This window comes from Eucalyptus grandis, chromosome 8 (assembly GCF_016545825.1).
Source record: "Eucalyptus grandis isolate ANBG69807.140 chromosome 8, ASM1654582v1, whole genome shotgun sequence".
Lineage (NCBI taxonomy): Eukaryota > Viridiplantae > Streptophyta > Magnoliopsida > Myrtales > Myrtaceae > Eucalyptus > Eucalyptus grandis.
Genome location: NC_052619.1, coordinates 19466705 through 19492029, shown reverse-complemented (window position 1 = coordinate 19492029; position 25325 = coordinate 19466705). Strand labels below are relative to the sequence as shown.

The following is a 25325-nucleotide window of genomic DNA, read 5'->3' as shown; positions in this document are numbered from 1 at the left end:
TTGAATTAATTAGTTAACCATCAAACAGAAAAAAATATCAGCATCGTTATAGCGAGGGAATTATATGAATTTAAAATTTTTGAATATATATATAAATAAAATATTATTATATATGTTGACCTTACTTCTTCATGCGCGGGGCAATATTTATATTTTCCCACAATATTATAGCGGGTGGTCTTTCCTCGCCGCCTTGTCAAGTGCGTCCAGTCACTCCCTTTTCTGATTCGTCTCCGTCTGGAAAGCCAGAAAGGATAGGGAAGAAAGTGAAGGAAAAAGCAGCAAGAAAGTGAGAGAAAAAAGGCGAGAAAATCTCCTTTAGAAAAATCATTCCGCCCTCTCAATTTCAGCTCTCAATTGGTTGGTCTGGTCTGGTCTCCTAGGGCAAAAACCCCCCGGTTGAAGTGAGAGAAAAGGCAATGAGCATTATTCCTCCGCCCGCGAGGCACTTGCTGCCCCTCACCACTGCCACCATTGATTTTCCCTCCAAACCCTCCTCCAGATCCTTCCACAGCAGCACCGCTCCGATTGCCGGAGCTTATTTGAGCGTCTTCTCTCTCGGTTGCTTCAATCCTTCTCATTTTTGTGCCGTATGGCCTCGGAGGAAGAGACTTTCGTCTTCCCAACAGACGGTAATAGTCTCTCCGCCGTTCCTAATTTGACGGTGTTTGCCGGATTTTGAGTTTCGGGTTTTGTTCGTTCGGGATGAGGGTTTTGTGGGCTTGAGTTTGTTTTAGGTGAGTTGAATCTCAGGTTTTGAAATGGGATTGCTGGGGAGGGGACGGGACTGAATTTGGTTTTGATTGATTATAATGATTTGCTGGCGGAGTGTTGGCCAAAAGAGTCATTTTGAGATCGGCTATTGGGGTGTGTGCCTTCATATGAGGTAGTCCTATGTTATTCGGTTCGCTGCTAAAATAATCATCTTGAGGGTGGCTATTTGGGTGAGGTAGTTTAATAAGGGGTGACTTGTGTCTTCGCACAGTTAAGGTCGTGTCACCGCGTAGAAGATGCTTCTTTTTGCCACCCATTATTTACCTATCGAGTAATAGCATGTGTAAGTCATGATTCGGTGGCACAAGGTATGCGTTACGCTCATGTGTAGGATTCTTCTCGTTACTATCAAATGGAAGTTATTCGCATGACACATTTATCCCAAACTATAAGGTATTTCTTATCACGTCCCGATCCTCGAGAACGCACTCATCCCTCACCTTGGTCGATTTAAGCGACGTCTCAGGACGCATCGCCAACCCTTTCAATTTCAATGCGCATGTGGAAGCATATAAACAATCCACAAACAATAAAACAATGGGATAAAAAAGCAAGACTACAAATTCTTGAAAATTAAACCACACCTTTTATACATATAGATCACTTTAAGTACAATACTACCCAATATTTACAACGTCTAACAAAAGGCTTGATTCTCAAAATTAGTAGTTCTATACCCAACTACTCCCACTTGTCTACTGAACTCTTTGGGTCCACGAGATCCGGACAATACGGCAAATCCTCTACCATACCATCAAGGAGACCAGCCACATTCCCATCTAGAGCACGGGCAGCATCGATCACTTCCGCCGGTATACCAAAGTTTGAGAGAGGGCCTATTCTAAAACCATAAGGGGTGGTATGGAACGAGGCCCTGAATCTATTGGGCCTCTCCTAGTATGGAACTTCCAAAACCCAAACGATTGTCACAACTATCTCAAACGTCCAGTCACTCTTGGGGTCGGGGAAAACTATGACTTGCTCTATTATTCATGTGGGACGACCGAGAAGTCTAGGAGGAGTCGCCATCTGCGAACCTGAAAAGTGGTCCCACAACAAGGTGAGATTATGTTTCAACAAGTTCTACTCCCTAAGACTCGATTAGGAAACTAATACACTTTAGGGTCGACTATGTACAACACGAGTTGGAGGACTTATCTTGGCCTAAGATTTCACCTGCAAATCAACACAGTTCAATAAGTACCCAAACAATCACAACAAATTGAAACATCGATCAAATCGACCTAGTCGATTACATGTCAATCGGATCATTTCCGGGTCATATCAATTCAAACAATCAATTCACAACGTCAGACCAAAATAATTATTAATCGACCTAGTCGATTACATGTCAGTCAGATTATTTCTAGATCATTTCCAATCACCAAATCGCACGTACTCTCTTAGGCATTGTTTTCGCTAAGGTGGTGTATGTAATGGACAGCACTCATATGTTCTTTAAGGTGCCGTTTTCACTAGTAATATTCTCAATTACCGAACCGCGTATGTTTATACTAATGTAGGTAATAAACAGCACTCGTGCGTTCTTTAAGGCGCCATTTTTGCTAGTGATATCCTTAATCACCGAACCACGTATGTCTATAATGATGCATGAAATGGACAGCACTCGTGCATTCTTTAAGGCGCCGTTTTCGTCAGTGATATCCTTAATCACCAAACCACGTATGTTCATTACATCATACATGATTGATCTCAGCCGAGAGTATTCCCAACTCACTCTCACGATTTTCTCAACTTTACAACTCATCAAGCATTATCAATGCTAAATAACCAAACTCAGCATCTACCAATCAATCATTTAATTCCACTCAATTTATGATAAATTCCTAAAATATCACAATTAATTCAATTCCATGCAATGTAGAGCTCAATTAAATAAACGGACTGCACCACAACAATTAGCATAAAATTTCGGTCATTGGCTATCCCTGCCTTACTTTCGAAAAATATTTAATTAATTTCGAAAATTAATAATTAAATACTAAAAATCCAATTTATGCCCATAATGCCTAATTGAAGCCCAAGAAAAATCTCAAGATGCATTCAATAAATAATATAGGCTATCATCGAGCTAATTACACTAATCACCTAACTAAATGCAATGCAATTTACTAATAATTACTAATCCATTCGAATATAACCACATAATCCTACTTAATTAGCACCAATCAACCCTTAAGCATCATTAGTCTACTAAGCAAGGATTAGTGAGCAAAACTCACCTAATTAAATATCCGCTTGGATCAAATCGATGAGCACGTGACAAAGATCAACCCTCTCCAAAGCGGTTCCGCCAACTGGGATCGGGACGGCTCGAGAACGGGCCACAAGACCTACAAACCCTTGCTGCAAAATGATGAAATAGGCTGCTGAGGAGCTGATTTGAACACGGCTTGGACTAAGCTCGGCGGTAGCGGGTCGGAGTACGGGCCGTGGCTAAAACGGCCGTGAACGGGGCCAAACTTCAGCTGCTGGACCTGCTAGAAGTGGACTCGTGGACGCTGCTGTTGGGCTAAAACGGTGGCCCAACTTGGAAGGACGATGGAGGGCAGCTTCGGTGGACCAAAGTTCAACACCCGAGGAAGAGGTGCCACTGTTTGACCGGTGGGAAACCACACGTGAAGCAGCAGTAACCGAAGACAAAAAATGGTGGGGGCTCGGGCGGGTTTGATGGGGTAGACTCATGCGCAACAATTGAAAACTAATGAAGAAGCAGGAGTTGAAGCAGCCAAAAAGCGTGCTGACCGAGAAAGAGATGGGGACGAAGGTGGGGTTTCGGTGGGGTAAACCGCGTGAGGAACGGACAGCAACAGCAACCAAAAGAAAGAAGCAGCGATCATCCGTCGTGGTGGAGAAGCCAAGACCGGTCAAATACACGTCCAGGGAATAAAGAAATATAAAGAGAAGAGAGAGAGGTTATTGATGAACGTCAGCCAAGACAAAGGAACATAAACGTTGAATATTGAGGCGACGCTGCGGGGCAGCTGGCCGCACGGTCCAACAGAAGACTGACCAAGGGATAACACCGTTTAAGGGATAAGAAAAAACAGAAGTTGTCGGCCAAAAGAGGAAGAGAAAAAGGAAAACATGCGTGGAAGGAGGGAGGTTCGTGCGAAGAGAAAGAGGGAGAAGAAATGCACGCAAAGGATAAGGAGATGGTGGGTCCAGCGGTCAACTTTCAAGGCCAAATTAGAAGACCAAGCCAATTTAAGGAGAGGACGTGCATGGGAACGTGGGCAAGGGGGGTGTTTCGTGCATGGAGAGTGTGGGCTCAAAGGAAAGAAGAAAATAACACCAATTAAAGTCATAATTTAATCAATTCAAAACAACTTGTCAATTGATCATCCCGGAGTCCAATTCTCTACCAACTGCACAATTTGAAGTCTAATGAAGACCAAAATGAGTCGCTTCTTTCATTTTTCTCGACATCGATTTTACGAACAAACAAATCCAGTTGAGGTCTAATTCGAATATAGAAAAAGCCAAAACAACTTCCATTCACGATTCACTTACACCATATGTGAAAAATCCCTTCAAATCGGCCAATTTGAATTTTCGTTCATTTTCCGAACCATTCATCTTAGTTTTTCGTAAAAACCTCGAACTTGCTGGAAATTCCTTAAAGGTGAGTCGACGTTCCTACAATGACTCATAACACAACATGATTTCCAATTTCTGAAATCGAATTCAAATTCGCGGTTATATTCAATCAAATGCACTTTTAGTATGACTTTACCTACCGAGTAGTTTTTAGGAATTTTTGGTGTAATTGACCCATAGTCGGTTTTCTTCGAACCACAATAAACCCATCTGACACATTAGTAACTTTCGGTAGTCGTAAAAATCTCGAGATTTCAAATACAGACATAGGGTACTCAAAGCTACAAAAAAATCGGTTTAGTGCCGATCGATGAGAATTTTGTAATCAAGTGTAATCACCCACACTTTGATTACCATCTCAGTCGAATTAACCTATATCCGGTCTCTGATCGATTTTTTATTGTGCTGTAATGACCATTGTAGACTAGCACGGTTGAGCAGTCGATTCTTGATCGAACTCTCAAGTTTATTGCATTTTAACTTCACCAAATATGCAAGTTATCTCCTGAGTGGCTATCTTAGAGAAAAACACTATAGTCACATTGATGAAAGACCCAACTTATCTAACCGAAATCAAAACTGAAAATCAGGATGTCACATTTCCATCTTTAACTTTTTTATTTTGTTTTTTTATTTTGTTTTTCTTCTCCTTTCTTCCCTTCGCCACGGTCGGCGGGGGAAGAGAGGAGAAGGAAAAAAAAGGAAAAACAGGAAAAGGAAAGAAAAAGAAAAAATTAAAGACGGTTTAGCTATAGAGTTGGAGTAAATGTGCCATAGTTGAAAAAATTTGGAATATTTTTGTTACAAAAAAGTTTGAGATAAATTTGTCACATTTGATAAAATTTAGGATTTTTTGTGGTTTTTTTCTTATTAATAAATCTATTCTTAGAAAATTTGAAAAACATATTCATAAATAATGTGTATCCATGTTTAGGGACATATTTTTAACTTCAACAAAAGATGTTGATGAAACTAATAACTAATAAAATATTAGAATCAACTTATTTAAATAAATCTATAATTTTCTATAATGATCAAAATTTATCATTATTTAACGTTCAGTACTTTATTTCTGAAATCATTTTTTGGCCCCACTCATTTATTTTTCTGACCTTAAAAGAAAAAGCCCTACCCATTCATTTCACTCCCTCGTTTCTTTTCCGGCACCACCTAGAACTTCCTTTCTTGAAAATTGAAACCATCCTCTACCCTCCCCTCCCTCCAAAAAGAAAAAAATCACGCCGCATCAGCATGGCCATTTTTTTTTTCTACTCTTCTCCCTAAAACTTAAGAAGGAATCTCCACATCAGCATTGGCATGGAAACTCAAAACCATAGCCTCCACCTCCGCCTCCTTGCACAATTCTCTTCCTCTCGATCGAAAGCTCTCTCTCTCTCTCTCTCTCTCTCTCTCTCTCTCTCTCTCTCTCTCAACCGCGTCATCACAGTCGCTTGCCGCCTCACCTCCAGCCTTCCCTCCTTCGCACCGCAACTCGCCTTTGGCTTTGGGTCGCCTTGCTCTCTGTTCTTACTCTGGCCCTCCATTGCTCATGGCCTCGCCTCCGCTCCCTCACCCTCACCTCCACCCTCGATTCTCTCACTTCGCACTTGTAGACCTGTCCCAGAAACCCATCATGCCTCTCGCAATTCCGGACTCGTGTGTTGGAGCATGTTGGGAAAGTTGACCATGTGTCAGAGCATTCGACACAATACGGGCTCCGGAGAGTGCCTATGCTTCATAGGATATAGGGGATCTATTAAGGGAAGATCCCTCTATGCCTTCTTTCTAGCCTCATGAGATTGTAAGTGAGATCCAAAGAGATAGACTGATCGCATATCATAATTCTTGAATCAAATCGAGTCAACAGAGCTAACCTTCTTAATCTCTCTTTCTTGTTTTTGTCCCCAAGTTCCTGATATATGGCCTCTTTAAAAAAGAATTACCATGTGCTCGTGAGTTTTAGAGGCACGAATGTCCTCAACAACTTCTTCCGTGATCTCTATGCAGCTCTGAATTAGAAAGGGATATACATTTTTGTGGATAGCGAGGAGCTCAAGAAAGGAAAGCAAATATCGCTAGCGCTTATGAGGGTGATGGAAGAAACGCGCGTCGCAATCGTCCTTTTCTTTGAGGACTATGCTACCTCACGATAGTGTTTGGAAGAGTTGGCGAAGATCATGGAGTGCAAGGCACAAAAGGAGCTGATTGTGTTGCCAGTGTTTTACAAAATGGAATCAAGAGAAGTGAGATGGGCGATAAAGGGTTATGGGAGAGCTATGGCTAAGCATGAGTCCAATTCTGAGAAGGATCAAAAGGCAGTGGAGACATGGAAGAAGGCTCTCTTCAATGCCAATAACTTGTCTGGTTGGGTTTGCAATGATGGGTAAGTAAGTAATTTAAGAGACAATAAGTTTTGCTCAGTCTAATGTATGATCCTTATCTTTAGAAAAGTGTTGATCTAATCATATCAAAAGATCAAAAGGTCTCCATGGGGAAGATTAGTTGATTCCTCTGTTGTTACTAGCCAAATTTCACTTTCTTCCACTTCCTTCAACATTAATTAGACACGTTAACTTTGTGTGATCATCGCATCAAGGCATCTTATCATGTCCATGTCAATTCTCAAGCTTCAACAGCAATTTGGAGTAGCTGAAATCTTGTACACTGAAAGACAGCTTCAAACAGATTTGAAGCAGCAACGTCTCGCACTAATCCCTCTAGTGAACAAGCTGTTCGGTCTGACCGAACCAACATTGTTATGATCATCTCAATTCTTGTATGATCTTTCGCATCGTTCTCTCTACCTCTTCAGCAACGCCTGGGATTCAATCATCTCCAATCTCGTCGGAATTGAAGAGCGAGAGAGATGTGGATGATCATGAAATATGGCCACCGACTAGCATGAAGATAGCACCATAATCCTGTAAGAGGAGTATATTCATGGGGCCAAAAAGTTTCTGATTCAGTTCAGTCTTTTCTAGTTAATATTGACTTTGGTAGCAATAAAATCTATTGAATTACCAAAAATAAGAATATAAACAAACCAAAAAAAAAAAAAAAAAAAAGTAGTTGGCTATCGACTTGGAGAAAATATTGGGTGGGGCAAGTACACTATCCAGACAAAATTGCAATGCCAGGTCATCTCCACATCAGATGCAAATCTGAACTCTTCTGTCCTCTCGAACGATGCCGCATAAAAGCATCATCCTCACTGCTACCGGTCCCAAGCCAAGACGTCGTTGACTCATCAGTCTCTCTCTCTCTCTCTCTCTCTCTTCCCCTCCCCACCCCCGACTAACAATGCCTTCTTCAATGGCGCTGATGATCCTCTGTCGCAACTTTCATTGCCGAGCCTCCTCGTTCCTCCAGGTGAGACTCTTGTCCCATTCGCCAAAAGAGGCGGGGGCTCCAAAGTGATAGACTCTAGAGCCGGAGCCCATGAGAAAATACTAGTGGCGAACTAAGGCTGGAATGAGGACTATTAAAGAATTTCCTGCATCAGTTGAAAATCTTCCCACTATAAAGCAAATACATTTGGAGAAACCTTGCAAAGCTCCCTTAAGGGTAATCCTTGAATCAAATCAAGCCAATGGAACCAACCTCATCTCTCTCTCTCTCCCTCTTCTATTTTCTATTTTATTTTCTTTATTTTTCTTTTCTTCTTCCTTTTGTCGGTGGCTAGCCACCAACCATGGTCGAGCCGACTGGCTTCACCTAATTGAGGGGAGCCCGCACCTAGGTGAGGGTCTGCCTTGCCCAAGCTAGATTTGGCGAGGGTTGGCCTTATCGGGTGGATCACCTAGGTGAAGGTGACGTCGGGCTCTAAATCTGGCTTAGGCAAGGCTTGGCCTTGCCTAGCCTTGCTTAGGTGAGGGCTCCACTAGTTGAGGCTTGCCCTCGCCTATGGTGTATGAGGCTAGCTTGCTTGATCATCGCTCGTGGTTGGCCATCGATAATAAGAAGAATAAAGGAAAAAAGGAAGAAGAAATAATTCGAAAGAATATTAAAATATTATTAAAAATGATTAATGTCACATTGGTGGTGCCATTTAGAATGATTGGCATCCACGTCAACGAATTTCAACCAAAATCCCCTCGGCCGGCCATTGCTGTTGTGATCATGTTGTTGTCAAGGCCAAGCCATCACCACAATCCTAGGTCACCGATGCCTTGCCACGATTATCACTGATTGAACCCTATGGAGGCTTGCTTCTCATAGGCCCTGCAAGCTTATCGCAATTAATTTTGCTAAAATATGATGTAGCTGTTATTATAGTGACGAGGCACTATTACATTAGCTAAAATTAAATCCCCATCACCCCAGATATAAGGTATAACGACATATACTGTTCTTTTTTTTTTTTTTTTTTTTTTTTTTTTGTCGGTCCTACTCTATGCCTACTCTACACTCACTCGCAGACTTGTGCCCTGCCTTTTGCAGGGCGTGGAAGTAACGACATATACTGTTCAAACAAGCAATTTTTTATGGCTCGAAAACAAGCAATTAATTTCTATAAGTACCGCATAATAAAAAGAGAGAGAGAGAGAGAGGGAGAGAAAAAGATGTGGAGACAAAATCATGGGTATCCGTTAAAGTCAAAAAGCAAACCTTGTAAGATGTCTTCCATCTACACGGACTTGTCATTGGCAAGAGAGAGTCGTTTATTGGTAGTTCCTTTTCGTTATTGCCATTAAGTAAATTTGACTTTTAAATTCTATGAATTTATCGATGAAATTATTTTAATCATTATATTTTACTTATTTTTGTTATGTGAATTTTCTTATTTGGCGACATTATCTTTGTTCATCATGATTTTGCTCTGCATTATAAGTAATCTATCTATTTCAATTCAGGAAAAGCTATTTGTGAAAGTTCATTGACTTCTCCCCTATTAAATATTGTCATACCTTGAAATAACTTAATATCGAACTAGAAAATCCTTTGAAAAAAAGTAGTCTACTCACAAGTTAAAAAAGAAAATAATACGCAATGATTCGGTTAATTCATCAATAATATCTTCTAATCATTATACCTATAACGAGTTTGATTAGGTGGGGTAAAAACGTGTGTCGGAGTGCCGAAGCTGTAGCCTGTATTGGAAGACTTAACTAATGGCAGTCTAGGTTCTCCACTTGCTATTCCATATTTCTTGGAAATTTCCTGGGTAACTTCCACGAAAGTCACATTATATGATCAGCGGGTCCAGCAAGGCAGGTAGAATTAACTAAGAACCTACTTTTGCATTTCGGCTCCTATTTCATCGTTCTGTTAATTCTTCTTACAGTTCAATCAAATAATTCACCCCAAAATTGTCCTTCAGCGAGGGGGCCATCTTCCCGCCTTTCTTCCCTCTCATTTTTCCCTCGCTCTTGACTTTTTAAGTTCCTCCGCCATCTTTTTCGTACCAGTTTGCGTAGACATTCCCTTGCTGAAAGTCTGCAGCGCGTTTCCTTATTCTTACCAAGAACAGTTAGAGATCCTGCTCTTTCCATCCATCTTCCATGGACACAAGCTCCGGGTCGTCTAAAGTAAGTCTTCACACGTCTTTTTGGGGGCAAAATGTCATTGTCCGTCATGCGTTTTCTTCAGTTCTCTTACTCTTTTTAAGCTTCAACATTCTCGATATAAGGGATCCATTAAGGGAGGATCACTCTATGCCTTCTTTCTAGCCTCATGAGATTGTGAGTGTGATCCAACGGGATAGACTGATAATATTTCATAATCCCTGAATCAAATCGAGCCAACGGAGCTAACCTTCTTAATCTCTCTGTCTTGTTTTTGTCCCCAAGTTCCTAATATATGGCCTCTTCTGAAAAGAATTACCATGTGTTCCTGAGTTTCAGAGGTACAGACGTCCGGAACAACTTCCTCCGTGATCTCTATGGAGCTCTGAATCAGAAAGGGATATACACTTTTGTGGATAGCGAGGAGCTCAGGAAAGGAGAGCAAATATCGCCGACACTTATGAGCGTGATCGAGGAATCACGTGTCGCGATCATCATTTTTTCCGAGGACTACGCTTTCTCGAGGTGGTGTTTGAAAGAGTTGGCGAAGATCATGGAGTGCAAGGCACGAAAGGAGCTGATTGTGTTGCCAGTGTTTTACAAAGTAGAACCAAGAGAAGTGAGACGGGCGATAAAGGGTTATGGGAGAGCTATGGCTAAGCATGAGTCCGATTCCGAGAATGATCTAAAGGCAGTGGAGATATGGAAGAAGGCTCTCTTCGATGCCGGTAACTTGTCTGGGTGGGTTTGCAATGATGGGTAAGTAAGTACTTGATGTGATGCACTACTCTACCATTGTTAACTGGTGATTGTTTGTCATATGTCAAATTGTATGCAGAGAACCTACAGCTGAAAAACTGATAGATATTGTTAAATCGGCCTTTTTAATTGCATATACAAAGCGGAGATATGCTAGACGGTAGACACAGTAGTCGAATATCAAAACTTCAAGCTAGCAGATCTTTGAAGTCGATTCTTGCTGTGTGGATAATGAGAAATTTTCGTTTTAGATAAATCGCGCATCTCATAGTATCCGAGTCATGTTGTCTTCAGGCGCAGGTTCACCCTAACGGGTTACTACTTTTCATCTTTTCATTTGCTAATCTTGTAAGGTAATTTTCCTTATGACGCTAGAGGTTGAATTCGTGCCATGGCTTTGAAATGCTAAAACATGTTTCTCTTTCAATTGCTTTTCAGAGATGAAGCAGAGGTCATACAAAGCATCGTAAGGGAATTACCAATTCATCTAGAGCGTACACCCTTGGATGTTGCTAAGTATCCGGTTGGAATAGAGTCCCTAGTTGAAGAACTAAAATCAATGTCACAAAAAGAGTTGGATGGTGATGATGTTCTCATGATAGGTATATGGGGACCTGGAGGCATAGGGAAGACGACAATCGCTAAAGCGATATATAATGCTATTGAAGGACAGTTTCGGGGAGCTATATTTTTGGAGCGAGTTAGAGAAACTTCAAACAATTGCGATGGTCTAGTTGAGTTGCAAAGAAGACTTCTTTCTCAAATCTTTCCTCCTAAACATGTAATGGTCCGTAGTGTCGCTGAAGGAATTAGTTTGATAAAGGTAAGACTTTATTGCAAGAAGGTTCTCCTGGTTCTTGATGATGTTGACCATCCGTGTCAACTGGATGCGTTAGCTGGAGGAGGCAATTGGTTTGGCAAAGGAAGTAGAATCTTTGTAACATCAAGGGATAAACATTTGTTTACTACTTCTCATGTTAATATTGTGTGTATGAAGTTAAACCTTTGAAGGACGATGAGGCACTAGACCTTTTTATTTGTCATGCCTTTCCAAACAACAAGAAAGTTGAAATAAGAAATGATCTCATAGATAGAGCAGTGCATTACGCTAGTGGCCTTCCATTAGCCCTTGAAGTGTTGGGCTCATTCTTATGTGGAAGAAACGAACCAGCATGGAAAAGTGAGCTGGATAAACTCTCCAATAAGCCTAATGAAAATATCGATCGAATTCTAAAGATAAGCTTCTATGGATTAGAGAAGAATGAGAGGGATATTTTCCTCGACATTGCTTGTTTCTTCAAGGGAAAAAGTATAGAATACATCACAGAAGTTCTCGATGGCTGTGACTTTGCGACAACTATAGGAATAGAAATTCTCATGGAGAGATCCTTGATAAGAAATGAGCATGGGACCCTCCAAATGCATGATTTGGTTGAATTGATGGGTAAGAATATCGTTATGCAAGATAACCTTGGGCAACGCAGTAGATTATGGCTTTTTGAAGATGTTCTGGACATTCTGTGTGAAGAAAAGGTAAAAGTTGTTTATGTAAACATTGTTATATCTCATTTTCATATTACTTTGATTTGGACAGTATATTATAGATCTCAATGGAAATTTTGTATGAAAACTGAATTTGCTCAATTATGGATAGGGAACGGAAGCAATAGAGGCCATAGTAGTGGACTTGCTCACACCAAAAGAGAAAAATTTGAGTCTTGAAGAGATAACCATAGAGGCTGATGCTTTCAAAAAAATAAGAGACTTGAGAATGCTCATTTTTCCTGAAGCACATATCTCTTCGGAAGGTCCTATTCGTCTCCCTAGTAATCTGAGATGGCTTAAATGGCCCAATGCCCCATTGCTAAAATTTGGCTCCGGTCCAAAGAAACTTATTGGACTTGATCTCCAGAAAAGTCATATCAGACAATTAGATGACAAATTTAAGGTTAGCATTTGTGATGATTAGCTTTTTACTTTTTATAACTACAAATATCTACAAAGCTTAATGACTCTACCGGTATTTTTTATTTTATTTTTTGCAGCATTTTAGAGTGTTGAAGCACATCAATTTCAGTCAATGCAAGTCCCTGGTTAGTGTTCCTGACCTTTCATTGCTCCCAAATCTAGAGAGATTGAATCTTGATGGGTGCAGAAGCTTAGTGGAGGTTCACCAATCTGTCGCATGTCACGACAAGTTAAAATTTTTGTCACTAAAGTTTTGCTCTAACCTCAGTATCTTTCCTCACACACTCAAGACAAAATCTCTTCAAGCCCTTGATCTCTTTGGTTGCTCTAAGCTCAAGAAGTTCTCGATATACTGGAAAAGATGGAACATCTAGAAGAGCTTGATTTAGGATGGACGGCTATTAAAGATCTGCCTACATCAGTTGAAAATCTTCTCTCCGTGAAGTTAATAAATTTAGCATTTTGCAAAAGACTCACAACACTCCCATCAAGTGTTTATAAGTTGCAAAATCTAGAGCATCTGATACTTAGAGGCTGCTCCAATTTTGTCGTGTTTCCAAAGAACTCGGAGGATCCAACTGATCCTAATGGCAATCCGAGATTCCGAAATTTATATCGGCTTGAACTCAATGACTGCAATCTCTCAAAAATAGAGTTCCTTGAGAATTCTTCCAGTTTTCCCAAATTGGCGCACCTAGATCTTTCCGGCAACAAGTTTACTCATCTGCCAACATCCATCAACGAATATGATGATTTGGAACACTTGATTATGTTTAATTGCAAGCAGCTAAAAAAGATTCCTCAGCTTCCGCCAAATATGCATATGCTATGGGCAAAGGGATGCAGATCTCTACAAGAATTTCCAGATTTGTCGGGTCTCTCCTCCAAACTCCTCAGTGTTGACTTATCTTCATGTCGTGAATTATTCCGCAAAGGAGCAAACACGGCTGATGTGTTATTACCCAAGGTTAGACTCTCTCTCTCTCTCTCTCCCGCACTCACTAACTTTGAATGCTTGATATGCGAACTATTCGTATGACAGGAGCACCCGAAGTTGGGTTACTATGACATTTTGCTGAGTGGAAGAGAGATGCCAGAATGGTTTCTCCACTGTAAAGACGGTTCCATATCTTTTATGGTTCCCAGGGACTCGCATGACAAATTCGTAGGACTAGCACTCTGTTTAGTTCTTGGCCCGGAGGAAGGAGAAGTGGGCTGTGGCATCGAAATTCTTGTCAATGGCCGAAGAGTGTTTGACCTGGGAAGACAATTCCATTTTCTGAAATCCGATCATGTGTGGATGACATATCTCCCAACGAGTGGGCTGCTGTGTGAAGAAGGGGAGGTTCTGCGAGACGATCGGAACCATTTCCAAGTTCACCTCGAAGCATACAAAGGAAGATTGAAGAAGTGCGGATTCCGTCTAATATGCGAGCAACGGGAGGATGAGCAGAGGATCGAGCTCCAACACCATCAGCCGACGGAAACAAATTGGCCTTTGGAGGAAAGAGACTCGGACGAAGACAATTGGATAGACACCGAGGACGAAGAAAGTTCAAGTGAAACAGATGATGAACTAATCAAAGCAATCGACCCAGAAAATGAAGAACGCTCACTTATGTCAGCAGGTAAGATCATCGTGCCTGGACGAACAGATGCTTGTCTCGCTCAGGAAAGTGGCTGTCGAAGTTGTGGGCACTGGCTTACGAAGCGATTCTTGAGGGAGCGAGGTATGAGATTCTGATTCCAGTGCCTTTTGCTTTTCCCTTGTTCTTTTTTCAGTCTATACTGTTAAGTTTTTGGATGTCTGCTCCTTCAATTCAAGTGCAAAATCATTATGAAATACAGGATTCATATCATGCTACCGACAAGGTTGGATACATGGACATACTACCGCTCACGAAAGTGCATTCATGCCGCACCGTTTTATCTTTTCATTCCTTAAAACCCAATCCTCTTCCTCATTAGTCGAAATTTCACGATTTTTGATGCACGGATTGTTCTCGTGTTTTGCAAAGTCAATATTAATTTGATTATTACGAGCGACGTATGCAGAATGAATACCCTGAAGCCCAAGGGCACTTTTCAGGAAGACCATCATTAGAAGTACGTTCGCTGTTGACTCGAGTCGGGGCGATGGAATTATCCGGTTCAAAGTTGCAATGCCAGGTCATCTCCACGTCAGATGCAAATCCGAACTCTTCTATCCACTCAAACGACGTCGCACAAAAGCATCATCCTCTTCGCTACCCCTCCCAAGCCGAGAAGACGCCGTCGACTCATCAGTCTTCCCTCTCTCTCTCTCTCTCTCTGTGACTAATGATGCCTTCTTCAATGGCGCTGTTGATCCTCCGTCGCAACCTCCACGGTCGAACCTCCTCGCTCCTCCAGGCAAGGCTCTTCTCCCGTTCGCCGGAGTCGGCGGCGGCTGTGGCTCCGAAGCGGCGAACCTCGGAGCCGAAGCCCATCGAGAAGATACTGGCGGCGAACCGAGGCGAGATAGCTTGCAGGATCATGAGGACGGCGGGGAGGCTCGGGATTCGGACCGTTGCCTTCTATAGCGACGCCGACGCCAGCGCTCTCCACGTCAGGTGCCCCAACGAGGCCGTCGGCATCGGTCCCGCTCCAGCTCACCTCAGCTACCTCAGTGGAGCGTCCATCGTCGAGGCCACTCTTCTCGCCTGTGCTCAGGGGAGGGGTTGAGAACTAACTATCTGCCGTTTGAAGTGCGTGTAATCGCTGCGATTGGAGGATGCGCGATTTCGCATGTGGCATGGCGGAATGTTTGATTCTGGTTGGGAGAAATAGTCGTGTTCGTTAGAGCAATGGTTGTTAGCATGGAGTGAACGGGATTTGGTGACGGTGGAGGAAACTTGTGAGATTGTGAGTTTCAAGTATTGGAGCTCAATTCCTATTTGTTCATTAAGGTTTCCTCCACATTACTCAGGATAAACTATCTGTTGAAGCTCATTCACTTCTCTATCGTCAAGGTTTTAAGCTAATATTCTAATTATCGATGTACCTTGAAATAACTTAATATCAAACTAGAAAATCCTTTCACTGCTATTAGACACTTATGAGGGCGATCGAGGAATCGCGCATCGCCATCATCATTTTCTCTGAGGACTATGCTTCCTCGTGGAGGTGTTTGGAAGAGTTGGCGAAGATCATGGAGTGCAAGGCACAGAAGAAGCTGATTGTGTTGCTGGTGTTTTACAAAGTGGAACCAAGAGAAGTGAGAGGGGGAAGAGAGGTGTGTGGGAGAGCTATGGCTAAGCACGAGCCCATGTTTGGGAAGGATTCGGAGACAGTGAAGAGATGGAAGAAGGCTCTTTTCAATGCCAGTAACTTGGCTGGGTGGGATTTAATGATGGATAAGTAAGTAATTGATGCGACACACTGCTTTGCCATTGTTAGCCAGTGATTTTTTGTTATATTTCAAACCGTATGCAATAAATTACCACCGAAAGCTTATTGATATTGTCAAATCGCTCTTTTTAATTGATATTGTCAAACTTGCTGAGGAAGCAACACTATGGGAAGGAGACTAGGTCATCCTACAGACCATATATAAAATCAGACGCAAAAGATCACTTTAAGTGTCATAAGTTGGTACAAAGGGACACTTAAGTGTCATAATTTACGAAAGTGACACTTCAGTGCCACATATAAAGAGAAATGGATCACTTAAGTACCACTCCAGCCAAAATCTAGCCAAAATGCTAACGTGCGCAATTTCCGACAAAGTAAGTGCAAAACGACGCCGTTTTGCATACTGACGTGACCAAATAATGCAAAATGACGTCGTTTTAGTGCTAACGTGGTAAAAAAATAATATAAAAAATAATTAAATTTAATTTAAAATTAAATTTATTTAAAATATTTAAAAATAAAAATTTTATTTAGCTGCCACGTTATAATATGCTTTCGTTTCCATTTCTCAGTTCGGAAATGTCCTTATAGGTTTACCGTTGAGGATATTTATTTAGCACAAAGTAATGTAAACTTACCCCAAATTGTAAAATGTCTAATTGCTAACTTTTTTTTAATGACGTTGGATATACTTTCGGTACAGCAAAATAAATATCAACAGTATCAGCTAGTTAATTACTGAAAAAAGCAACACATATGTCCCTTAATGAGCAGCAATATCATTTCTTGATGAAATAACTATATTATTATTTTTTGCTTATGAAACGATGCCATTATAGTTGGTTTTACACGGAATGAAATCTCAATTATCTATAAAAAAAAGAAAAGAAAGGGTGACAATTTTATATAGGAGGGACATGCATTCCTTTAGTGCCAACCGCCATGTTTTCCTCCAATTGCAATTTCATATACACAAGCATTTTAATATTTGACGTTAGCTTTTCTCATAAATTTTTTTTTTTTTAAATTGAAAGAATACCCAAAACTCAATAACTATTTAGCTCCAAAGTTGGATTTTTTTTTTTTTCATTTGTAAAAGCAAATCGATATCTATCAATATAATTTAAGAATTTCAATAAAATTATCTAGAGACCAAGTTATGGTAATAGCCTGGATTAGTCAGTTAACCATCAAATAGAAAAAAAAATCAGCATTATTATAGCGAGGGAATTCTATGAATTTAAAATTTTTGAATATATATAATAGGGTTAATACCTTGAAAAACCCCAAACTGGTACACTTGTGACAAATTTACCTCAAACTATTTTTTTGACCACCAAAAACCCTAAACTGGTATACCTTTGACAAATTTACCCCAAACTGGTACACTTATGATAAATTTACCATATGTTAGTTTTCGTTAAATTTTATTCTCAAATTATTAAGTTAAATAACACGTGACAGTTAACCGGTATACAAATTTAGGATTTTACGCTCTGTTTGTCACAATTTACAATTTTTGTGATTTTTCTGTGGTATTAATCCAATTTAGCAGAAGGTATATTTGTCACAAATTTACCAGTTTATGATTTTTTACAGTCGAATAAATTAGTTTGGGGTAAATTTATCATAAATGTACGAGTTTATGGTTTTTTATAGTCAATCGAGATAAATTTGTCAAAGATTTACCAGTTTGGGATTTTTCATGATAAAAAAATAGTTTTGAATAAATTTGTCACAAGTGTACCAGTTTGGGGTTTTTCAAGGTATTAACCATATATAATATTATTACTTTACCAAAAAAAAACCATATATAATATTATTATATATGTTGACCTCACTTCTTCGTGCGCGAGGCAATATTTATATTTTCCCACAATATGATAGCGGGTGGTCTCTCCTCGCCGCTTTCTCAAGTGCGTCCAATCACTCCCTTTTCTGATTCGTCTCCGTCTGCAAAGCCAGAAAGGATAGGGGGAGAAAGTGAAGGAAAAAGCAGCAAAGAAAGTGAAGAGAAAAAGGCGAGAAAATCCGCTTAGAAAATCATTCCGCCCTCTCAATTTCAGCTCTCAATTGGTTGGTCTGGTCTGGTCTCCTAGGGCAAAAACTGCCGGTTGAAGTGAGAGAAAAAGCAATGAGCATTATTCCTCTGCCCGCGAGGCACTTGCTGCCCCTCACCACTGCCACCATTGATTTCCCCTCCAAACCCTCCTCGAGATCCTTCCACAGCAGCAGCCCTCCGATTGCCGGAGCTGATTTGAGCGTCTTCTCTCGGTTGCTTCAATCCTTCTCATTTTTGTGCCGGATGGCCTCGAAGGAAGAGACTTTCGTCTTCCCAACAGACGGTAATAGTCTTTCCGCCCGTTCCTAATTTGACGGTGCTTGCCGGATTTTGAGTTTCGGGTTTTGTTCGTTTGGGATGAGGGTTTTGTGGGCTCGAGCTTGTTTTAGGTGAGTTGAATCTCAGGTTTTGAAATGGGATTGCTGGGGAGGGGGGGACTGAATTTGGTTTTGATTGATTACAATGATTTGCTGGCGGAGTGTTGGCCAAAAGAGTCATTTTGAGATCGGCTATTCGGGTGTGTGCCTTCATATGAGGTAGTCCTATGTTATTTGGTTCGCTGCTAAAATAATCTATCTTGAGGGTGGCTATTTGGGTAAGGTTGTTTAATAAGGGGTGACTTGTGTCTTTGCACAGTTAAGGTTGTGTCACCGCGGAGAAGATGCTTCCTTTGCCACCCCTTATTTATTTACCAAGTAATAGAATCTAATGAGCTGTCGTCTTTGGCGGTTGGTCTATATATAAGATTGTTTTGTGCTCGAGATGGTATGTATAAGTCATGATTTGTCGCACATTGTGTGCGTTACGCCCACGTGTAGGATTGTGCCTCTCGTTACTAGAAAATGGAAGTTCTAAGAAATTTGAAAGGAAGGGCGGCACAGTTCTTGCATCTTATTTATTCTCAATGGATTCTGGTTTAATTACTGGGTTTCTTATCCATGGTTTTCGGGCAGGGGCTTCTGACTTAACTGTGTAATTAATGACGACTTTGCATTTCTTCATTTCTTCATCCATCATGTTTGAGCTTCTTTTTTTCTTTTTTTTTTTTTGGTAAGGTATATTTGAGCTTCTTTTTAGGACATTGAATAGCCAAGTCATATTCTAGTAAGAGTTACTGAGATTTTATCATTATCTTTATGAGATGTTCGCCACTGCTACCTTTTAGAAATCATTAATATCTGTGTTCAAGAAGATTAAGGCTTCTTCTGGTCAGAAAGAGAAAAAAAGAAAGAAGACTCAGGCTTATTATCATTTGCTAGATGTAAAAAGAAAAGGACGTGGTGAGTGCACATAGGATTCTTCCTAAATGGTTGTAAACTTCCACGTGAGCTTATGACCTAAAATTTTCTTGTATAACCAATTTTTTGGGCTGTTGGTTTTCACTAATGATTTACTAGCAGGGGCTCTGTTTTTATGTGCTGGTATAGTGGCTTTGTGGGATTATGAGAAGGATCAAGATGTCAACAATTCAGACTTCGGAGAGGAGAGTGAAATGCGGATGCTTGGTTCAAAGATGATGCAGGCACTCAAATTCCAACTCAAGCTCAATCTCTTGTGGAAGGATCTGGTGCTGTCCTAGTATCAGAATACAAACCAGTTCCCGAAGTTGATTATTTGCAGGTCGGTAGTTTTCATTCGGTGGTGTACATGGAGTCATATTTGTCCTCTTTTTGGCTTGCTCCTTCCTTTTGCAAATCTTTTTTGCTTTGTGAATTATTATGTCATAGTAGCAGATGCATCTTGGGGAAAATGGCCTGTCTCCTGTAATGTGCTAATGATATATTAGCATCTGAACCTGCTCTGTGATTCTTTTCTTTTATCGGTTCTAAAGCAGGGGTGAGGGTTTTTTTTCCCCCTCCCTTGTAGAGACTGTTGCAGAAATCCTAAGAGTCTCAGTAGGATTCTTCTTGATATCCTTTCTTGTTTCTTTCTTTCTTTCCAATTGAGCCAAAAAACACGGAGAGAAATTATCTTTGGTTATTTCTTCTTTCCCGAGCAAGAGTAAATAGTTTCCTAGGCCCAAAGTTACACTTGTACTGTTCATCTTGCACCATTCTTCCTCTGTATCTCTTCACTTATGATGTTGCATTGTTCCTATCTCTCATTCTTTCTTTTATCTCTCCATCATGGTTTCCTTCTCTTCTTGGCCAACTTTTTCCTCTCTAATTTCCTTTTGAGATATGTCCCAATAGTGCGGTGAGGATTCCTTGTTTGATTCAGATGTAAGATACTTTCAGTTCAAATCGTGCAGATTCTATCTGCACTATCTTAAATGTACAGTATGCTTGGCACCCTGTCCACTCTATTTTCTACTTTTGTGGCCTGAAGGTCAAGGAAACATTTGTGACCATTGGAATCTTTGTGGCTTGAATCACCACGAGATGATCAGTAGTGTTAGTGGGCCACCGGAGGTCAATGATGTTAGTTCCATGTAAAGCACTCTTGGTCTCAGAGGATTTAACTAATTCTTATATGATAGGTGCAAGCATACATCAACAAATATCTTTATTTATCTCTCCATATGTATATACATGCCTATTACTTAAAACAACTCCTTAAATGTTTTGAATTTACTTTGCTTTGAGGAGTAGCTTTTAAAATTAAAAGAAAATTAAGTTTATGCTATTTTCCGTTGTTTCAGAAACAGAGTTTGAGAATATCTTCAATTAGCCTATTGGAACTTTTGAGGCACAGTCTGTAGACATAAAATCCAGTTTCCTAGCTTCAAAAGAGACATGTGGTTGCTAAAATTTGTTGGGAATTGACTAGGAAGTGTTTTGAGTACCCTGCATAGGGTCATCCAAGATTCAGGACTCATGAGGGTTAAAGCATGGGTTCCCAGTCACTTCTACCTACTTTAATTGATCGCAAGGGCCAAGCTACTATGCCCTTGTTTGCTAGTTCCTGACATAGAATTATTCACATGATAAAGGTCTATTTCTAAAAACAAGTCTCTGAATGTGGTGTTTGCTATGTTCTGCAACAAATTCTTGATCTAATTAGAAATCCTATAGTCGAGGTTTGACATCTAGAATTTGAATTTTTGCAACTAAATTTCCTCTGACTCTAGCTCCTAGTTTTTTTTTTTTTTCAAAAACTTATTTAACACATTCTTTAGCCAATTTAATAACTGGAAATCAGAATTTATTCCAAATTGATTCTCTTCTTTGGCAAAGACGGATGGAAAGAGTTCTGTGGTGGTAACTTAGACAAGGAACCAGTGTGTTGGTTGATAAACCCAATCGAATTATGCTCACTGAGTTATTCTACTGCAAGTACTTGCATTATGGACTCTCTCGTATTTCTATTTTATTGAACTCATTAAAAGGATTCATTTTTGCAGGAGTTATTGGCCATTCAACAGCAAGGCCCTCGAGCTATTGGCTTCTTTGGGACAAGAAACATGGGATTCATGCATCAGGAACTAATTGAGATTCTCAGCTATGCAATGGTTATAACTGTAAGATGCTGTGAATGTGATACAAGTCATTTTATATTGCATTTGAATGCTGACATCTTGCGAAGTCGTAGCTCTATTGTTTAAGAGGCAGATTGCCAATACTACAGCTTGACCTTTTTGACTTTAGGTTGAGGATTGTAGTTAGCTATGGAATGTCAGCACCAAATATCCATTTTCACTTCTTAGATAAGGTCTTTTTTCTTGAGTGTACTACTTTCCCTTGTAGAAAAATCACATATATACATCAGGGGCATCCGGGACTAATGCAGCCGTCATTAGAGGTGCTTTAAGAGCAGAAAAGCCGGATCTGCTTACGGTAATCTTACCTCAGAGTTTGAAAAAGCAGCCTCCAGAGAGCCAGGAATTATTGTCTAAAGTAAGCTGCCTCCTGTTTTCATCTATTCTGTAATTCAGAGTTCTATTATTTTTTTGCCTGGTAGAATTGTGCTTCTTTAGCCAAAATGTGTACAGTGGGATGAGCTCTTTTTTTCCTTTCATTCTGGCTTCTTTCTTGTTGCGTGCCCCGTTCGTCCTACACACACACACACACACACACACACACACACTGATCAGTCTAAGACTGTCATATGTTGCTTGAACTAAAGAGTAGCATATACTTGGCTGGTTATGGGACGATACATTCTGGCAGTTAACCATGGAGAAAACTAAGGGACAATTTGTAAATGTAGCACTCATAAAAGCAAAGCTCATTTCTTGAGATTTACCTTATACAGAATTATAAGGAGATTGACCAGAATCACAACAAAACCTGCAGTTATAAGAGACCAAGTTTAATTTCTGGTTCCCTATGGTATGTTGTTATTTTCTTAAAACAAAACTGTGAAGCTGTGTGGTGCTTGCAGCATGTTGACAAAACATGTTGTACATGTTTATGGTATCAGGAGTATGTAGTCCATTAGAACATAGTATTTTGCATAAGTTTAGCTGTATGAAATTAAAATAGAATTCTGTTCACAGTTGATGTCAATTGCCAAAAGCTAAATGAGCTTGAAGTGTGCATATATTGGATCTAGTTAAGATAGATAGCTTTGGTGTGGGTGAAGAAGTTTTCACATTCTACTTAATCTCACAGGTCCAGAATGTGATAGAGAAGCCTTATAATGACCATCTACCTTTAATAGAAGCAAGCAGGTATGCGTTGCTTCCTGTGTTCGTTGTTTTATAGCCTTTTCCTCTCTCTTGCTTTCACCGTTTAACGCGGCAGCTTCATGGATGCTAAGACCTCATAATGCAGTTGGTAATGCTTCTACCCGAGTTGTGCAATCTATAATATTGGAAGTTTTAACTTGTTTCTCTTGATGGTATCTACAGTCTCTCTTCCCATTGTATTTGCAGTAGCCAGCCTCATTTTGTGTCCATATTTTGTCAAGATATTGTGCTATAGGGTAGCAAAGGTAGAGTTAATATGAACTATCCATCTATAAGCACTGATTGAGAATGTCGGTACTACGGCCTAGGGGACTCAGTGGAGGATGGATGGAATTCATTAAGCGATTAGATCAAACTCTTGTAATACTTAGGTTAGAGTGTGTATTATGGTATGTGTACAAAATAGAGTCACTCAGCAGACTTATCAAGAACAAAACTTGTGTTGGCAGCTATGAAGGGTGGGGCATAAGAGTTTGAAATTTCATTGCCTCATTCAACCAAAGATTCTTTGCTTATGTAAAATTTTATATGGTTAATCAACATAATACATATGGTTAGTCAATAGAAATGCCTGTTAGCTTTTCAGTTGGGCTGCATGGATCCCTTTTTGGATCTGTATGCTTGTTTGATAAATCAAACCCTTTTGAATGAATTCTATTAGACGAGCTTTGCACGACTTTGGTAGATTTAGAGACTCCAAGAACTTGTTTAGCTTTTTATTAAGGGTTCAGACTACATAATGTTGCTAACTGGATATACATGCACTTATTTCATCTGCAGGCTGTGTAATATGGACATAATCTCACAAGTACAGCAAGTTATCTGCTTTGCGTTCCATGACAGCAGGTTGCTCATGGAAACATGCCAGGAGGCCAAGAATCTCCGGAAGATAGTGACATTATTTTACCTGGATTAGCGGAATCTATTCATGTTCAGTATATTTTTTTGTCATGATGGGTAGGGAGAACATGCCGCCCCAGGAATGGACAATGTTGCTTATGATGGGGTGTCGGTTAGCTGGAGACAAATCTGTTGACATTTGAAAACTTGTAAAATCTTAAGAGGGCCAATTTGCTCCTCTCTTTTATTTAAAAATAAGTCAAGTATAGGAATGAAGCATGTTTATTTTTGTCTAGCAAAGATGTTATAATGAGAGATTAGATTCTGTAATTATTCGCATGTGGTCCCTATTGCTGTTCAATTTAGTGCTGTGCAAACGACTGGAGAATAGAGGAGATTGACCGTTAGGAATATTAGCATTGTATATTTGTTGAAAGATTACTGTTAATCGAGGAGTTTGAGATTTAAGGTCTTCCTGCTCGTCTGTTATTTTAATCTTCCTTGATTATTATCCCATAAGCGTGACGATATTGAAACATGTATTATCTTCAAAGGAACAGTCAAGACTTGCTGTATGCTTTTTGGGATCTAAGTACATGTGGCAAATGGGTGAGTATCGATTTAGAATGAGGTGATTTTAAGTAAAAGTTCATCTGAGACTCGGACACAATGCGCGTGATGTCGGTTTCAGCCCGATTTCCGGATCCGAGGGTGGAACCGCCCACCTAGCAACAACTCTCTCTCTCTCTCTCTCTCTTTGTGTGAACGCAAGCATGTCCTTCCGAAACTGTGATCACTATGGATGCCCTCCGGCTTCAAAGATCTAAGAACTTGCATTTGCCTTCCTCGTCCAATGGCAAGCCGTTTCAAGAGTCGTCCCGATCGCTGTTAAAACCCCTTGCAGGAAATCGCCAGGAGCCCTCTAAATTGGAATGGTTAATTCCGCAAAGCTGGAGCAGTTGAAGACGATCAGCCGGAGGCTCAAGATGGGCTCTCACAGCAGCTTCGGCCAGTCAAAGAGTTCCTCGACCTCGTCTAGTCCATCGACGAGGCCTAATCCAAGTCGGAGGAGGACCACATTATCCACGACGAGATTGAAACCCTGAAGTGTTGGATCGTCGAGCCCAACATCCCCAAGCGCAGGATAAAGGAGTACATCATCCGGCTCGTCTACGTCGGTTACATCCACGCCGTCAAGATAATGCACGGCAACAGCTTGCTGCTCATGGATCAATCTTGACGCCCTTTGCTCCGTCGCCACGGGGTGATCATGATCGGTGCAAAGGTGAGTTTTGAAGCTGTCTTGAATGGAGCCACGGTTCCATTTAGGAAAATGGAAAACAAAACCAAAACGCCGGATACGAAAAATCAGGCAGCGATCAGTTTGAAATAATTATCAACATTGGACTTGAAAGTTCAGCAATCTATGAATAATAACATAAGCATTGTGAAATCATTCACTTGCATAGACAAAATGTACAGAGGAGATTTAATGCTATATTAAATAAGTATATCTCAACGATATAACTAGACAATTGTAATCTAAATCAAATTAACTTAAAATAAATTAAACTTCTGAAAACAATTGAAGCCAAAAATGGAATGAGAGCTGAATCTTTTTCGGCCCCATTTGGTCAATCGAATTGGAACCTTGTATTCCATTAAATACCACATTTTCAGCAGCCGGGAAAGGCAAGGTACGTGAATTTATCTTCAATTTAGGAGGATGAATGGAAATAAATATTTTAATGTGAGTATGATGACGAACGGAAATAAAATCTTTATAAAAAAAAAG

The 25325-nt window shown here is 40.3% G+C and overlaps 3 protein-coding genes and 1 non-coding gene across 4 annotated transcripts; all 4 read left to right on the top strand.

Moving 5' to 3' along the window:
- Nucleotides 1-6572: 6572 nt before the first annotated feature.
- LOC108954364 (TMV resistance protein N-like) lies at nt 6573-11599 on the top strand. Its single transcript, XM_039299706.1, has 5 exons — nt 6573-6778; nt 10239-10658; nt 10738-10818; nt 11097-11481; nt 11555-11599. The coding sequence occupies exons 1-5, from the start codon at nt 6573-6575 to the stop codon at nt 11597-11599; spliced, it is 1137 nt and encodes a 378-aa protein (XP_039155640.1).
- A 44-nt stretch (nt 11600-11643) lies between these two features.
- LOC120286714 (protein SUPPRESSOR OF npr1-1, CONSTITUTIVE 1-like) lies at nt 11644-13241 on the top strand. The gene is made up of 3 exons (XM_039299154.1): nt 11644-12191; nt 12313-12606; nt 12704-13241. The coding sequence occupies exons 1-3, from the start codon at nt 12036-12038 to the stop codon at nt 12998-13000; spliced, it is 747 nt and encodes a 248-aa protein (XP_039155088.1). The 5' UTR covers nt 11644-12035; the 3' UTR covers nt 13001-13241.
- Nucleotides 13242-13261: 20 nt separating this feature from the next.
- On the top strand, nt 13262-14683 carry LOC120286713. The gene is made up of 2 exons (XM_039299153.1): nt 13262-13593; nt 13669-14683. The coding sequence occupies exons 1-2, from the start codon at nt 13396-13398 to the stop codon at nt 14368-14370; spliced, it is 900 nt and encodes a 299-aa protein (XP_039155087.1). The 5' UTR covers nt 13262-13395; the 3' UTR covers nt 14371-14683.
- Nucleotides 14684-17894: 3211 nt separating this feature from the next.
- On the top strand, nt 17895-24002 carry LOC104456980. Its single transcript, XR_005545233.1, has 6 exons — nt 17895-18343; nt 19461-19680; nt 21404-21520; nt 21747-21896; nt 22614-22672; nt 23471-24002. It is a non-coding gene; the product is annotated as a hypothetical protein (transcript).
- The last annotated feature ends 1323 nt before the right edge of the window (nt 24003-25325 follow it).

Excerpts from the sequence above, each read along its gene's own strand:
- LOC120286713 (XM_039299153.1), top strand. The coding sequence starts at position 13,396 with ATGTTTAATTGCAAGCAGCTAAAAAAGATTCCTCAGCTTCCGCCAAAT. Across the intron at positions 13,594-13,668 it reads CTGATGTGTTATTACCCAAG|GAGCACCCGAAGTTGGGTTA; the intron begins GTTAGACTCTCT and ends TTCGTATGACAG.
- LOC108954364 (XM_039299706.1), top strand. The coding sequence starts at position 6,573 with ATGGAGTGCAAGGCACAAAAGGAGCTGATTGTGTTGCCAGTGTTTTAC. Across the intron at positions 10,659-10,737 it reads GGGTGGGTTTGCAATGATGG|AGAACCTACAGCTGAAAAAC; the intron begins GTAAGTAAGTAC and ends AATTGTATGCAG. Across the intron at positions 10,819-11,096 it reads AAGCGGAGATATGCTAGACG|AGATGAAGCAGAGGTCATAC; the intron begins GTAGACACAGTA and ends ATTGCTTTTCAG.
- LOC120286714 (XM_039299154.1), top strand. The coding sequence starts at position 12,036 with ATGGAGAGATCCTTGATAAGAAATGAGCATGGGACCCTCCAAATGCAT. Across the intron at positions 12,192-12,312 it reads ACATTCTGTGTGAAGAAAAG|GGAACGGAAGCAATAGAGGC; the intron begins GTAAAAGTTGTT and ends AATTATGGATAG. Across the intron at positions 12,607-12,703 it reads AATTAGATGACAAATTTAAG|CATTTTAGAGTGTTGAAGCA; the intron begins GTTAGCATTTGT and ends TATTTTTTGCAG.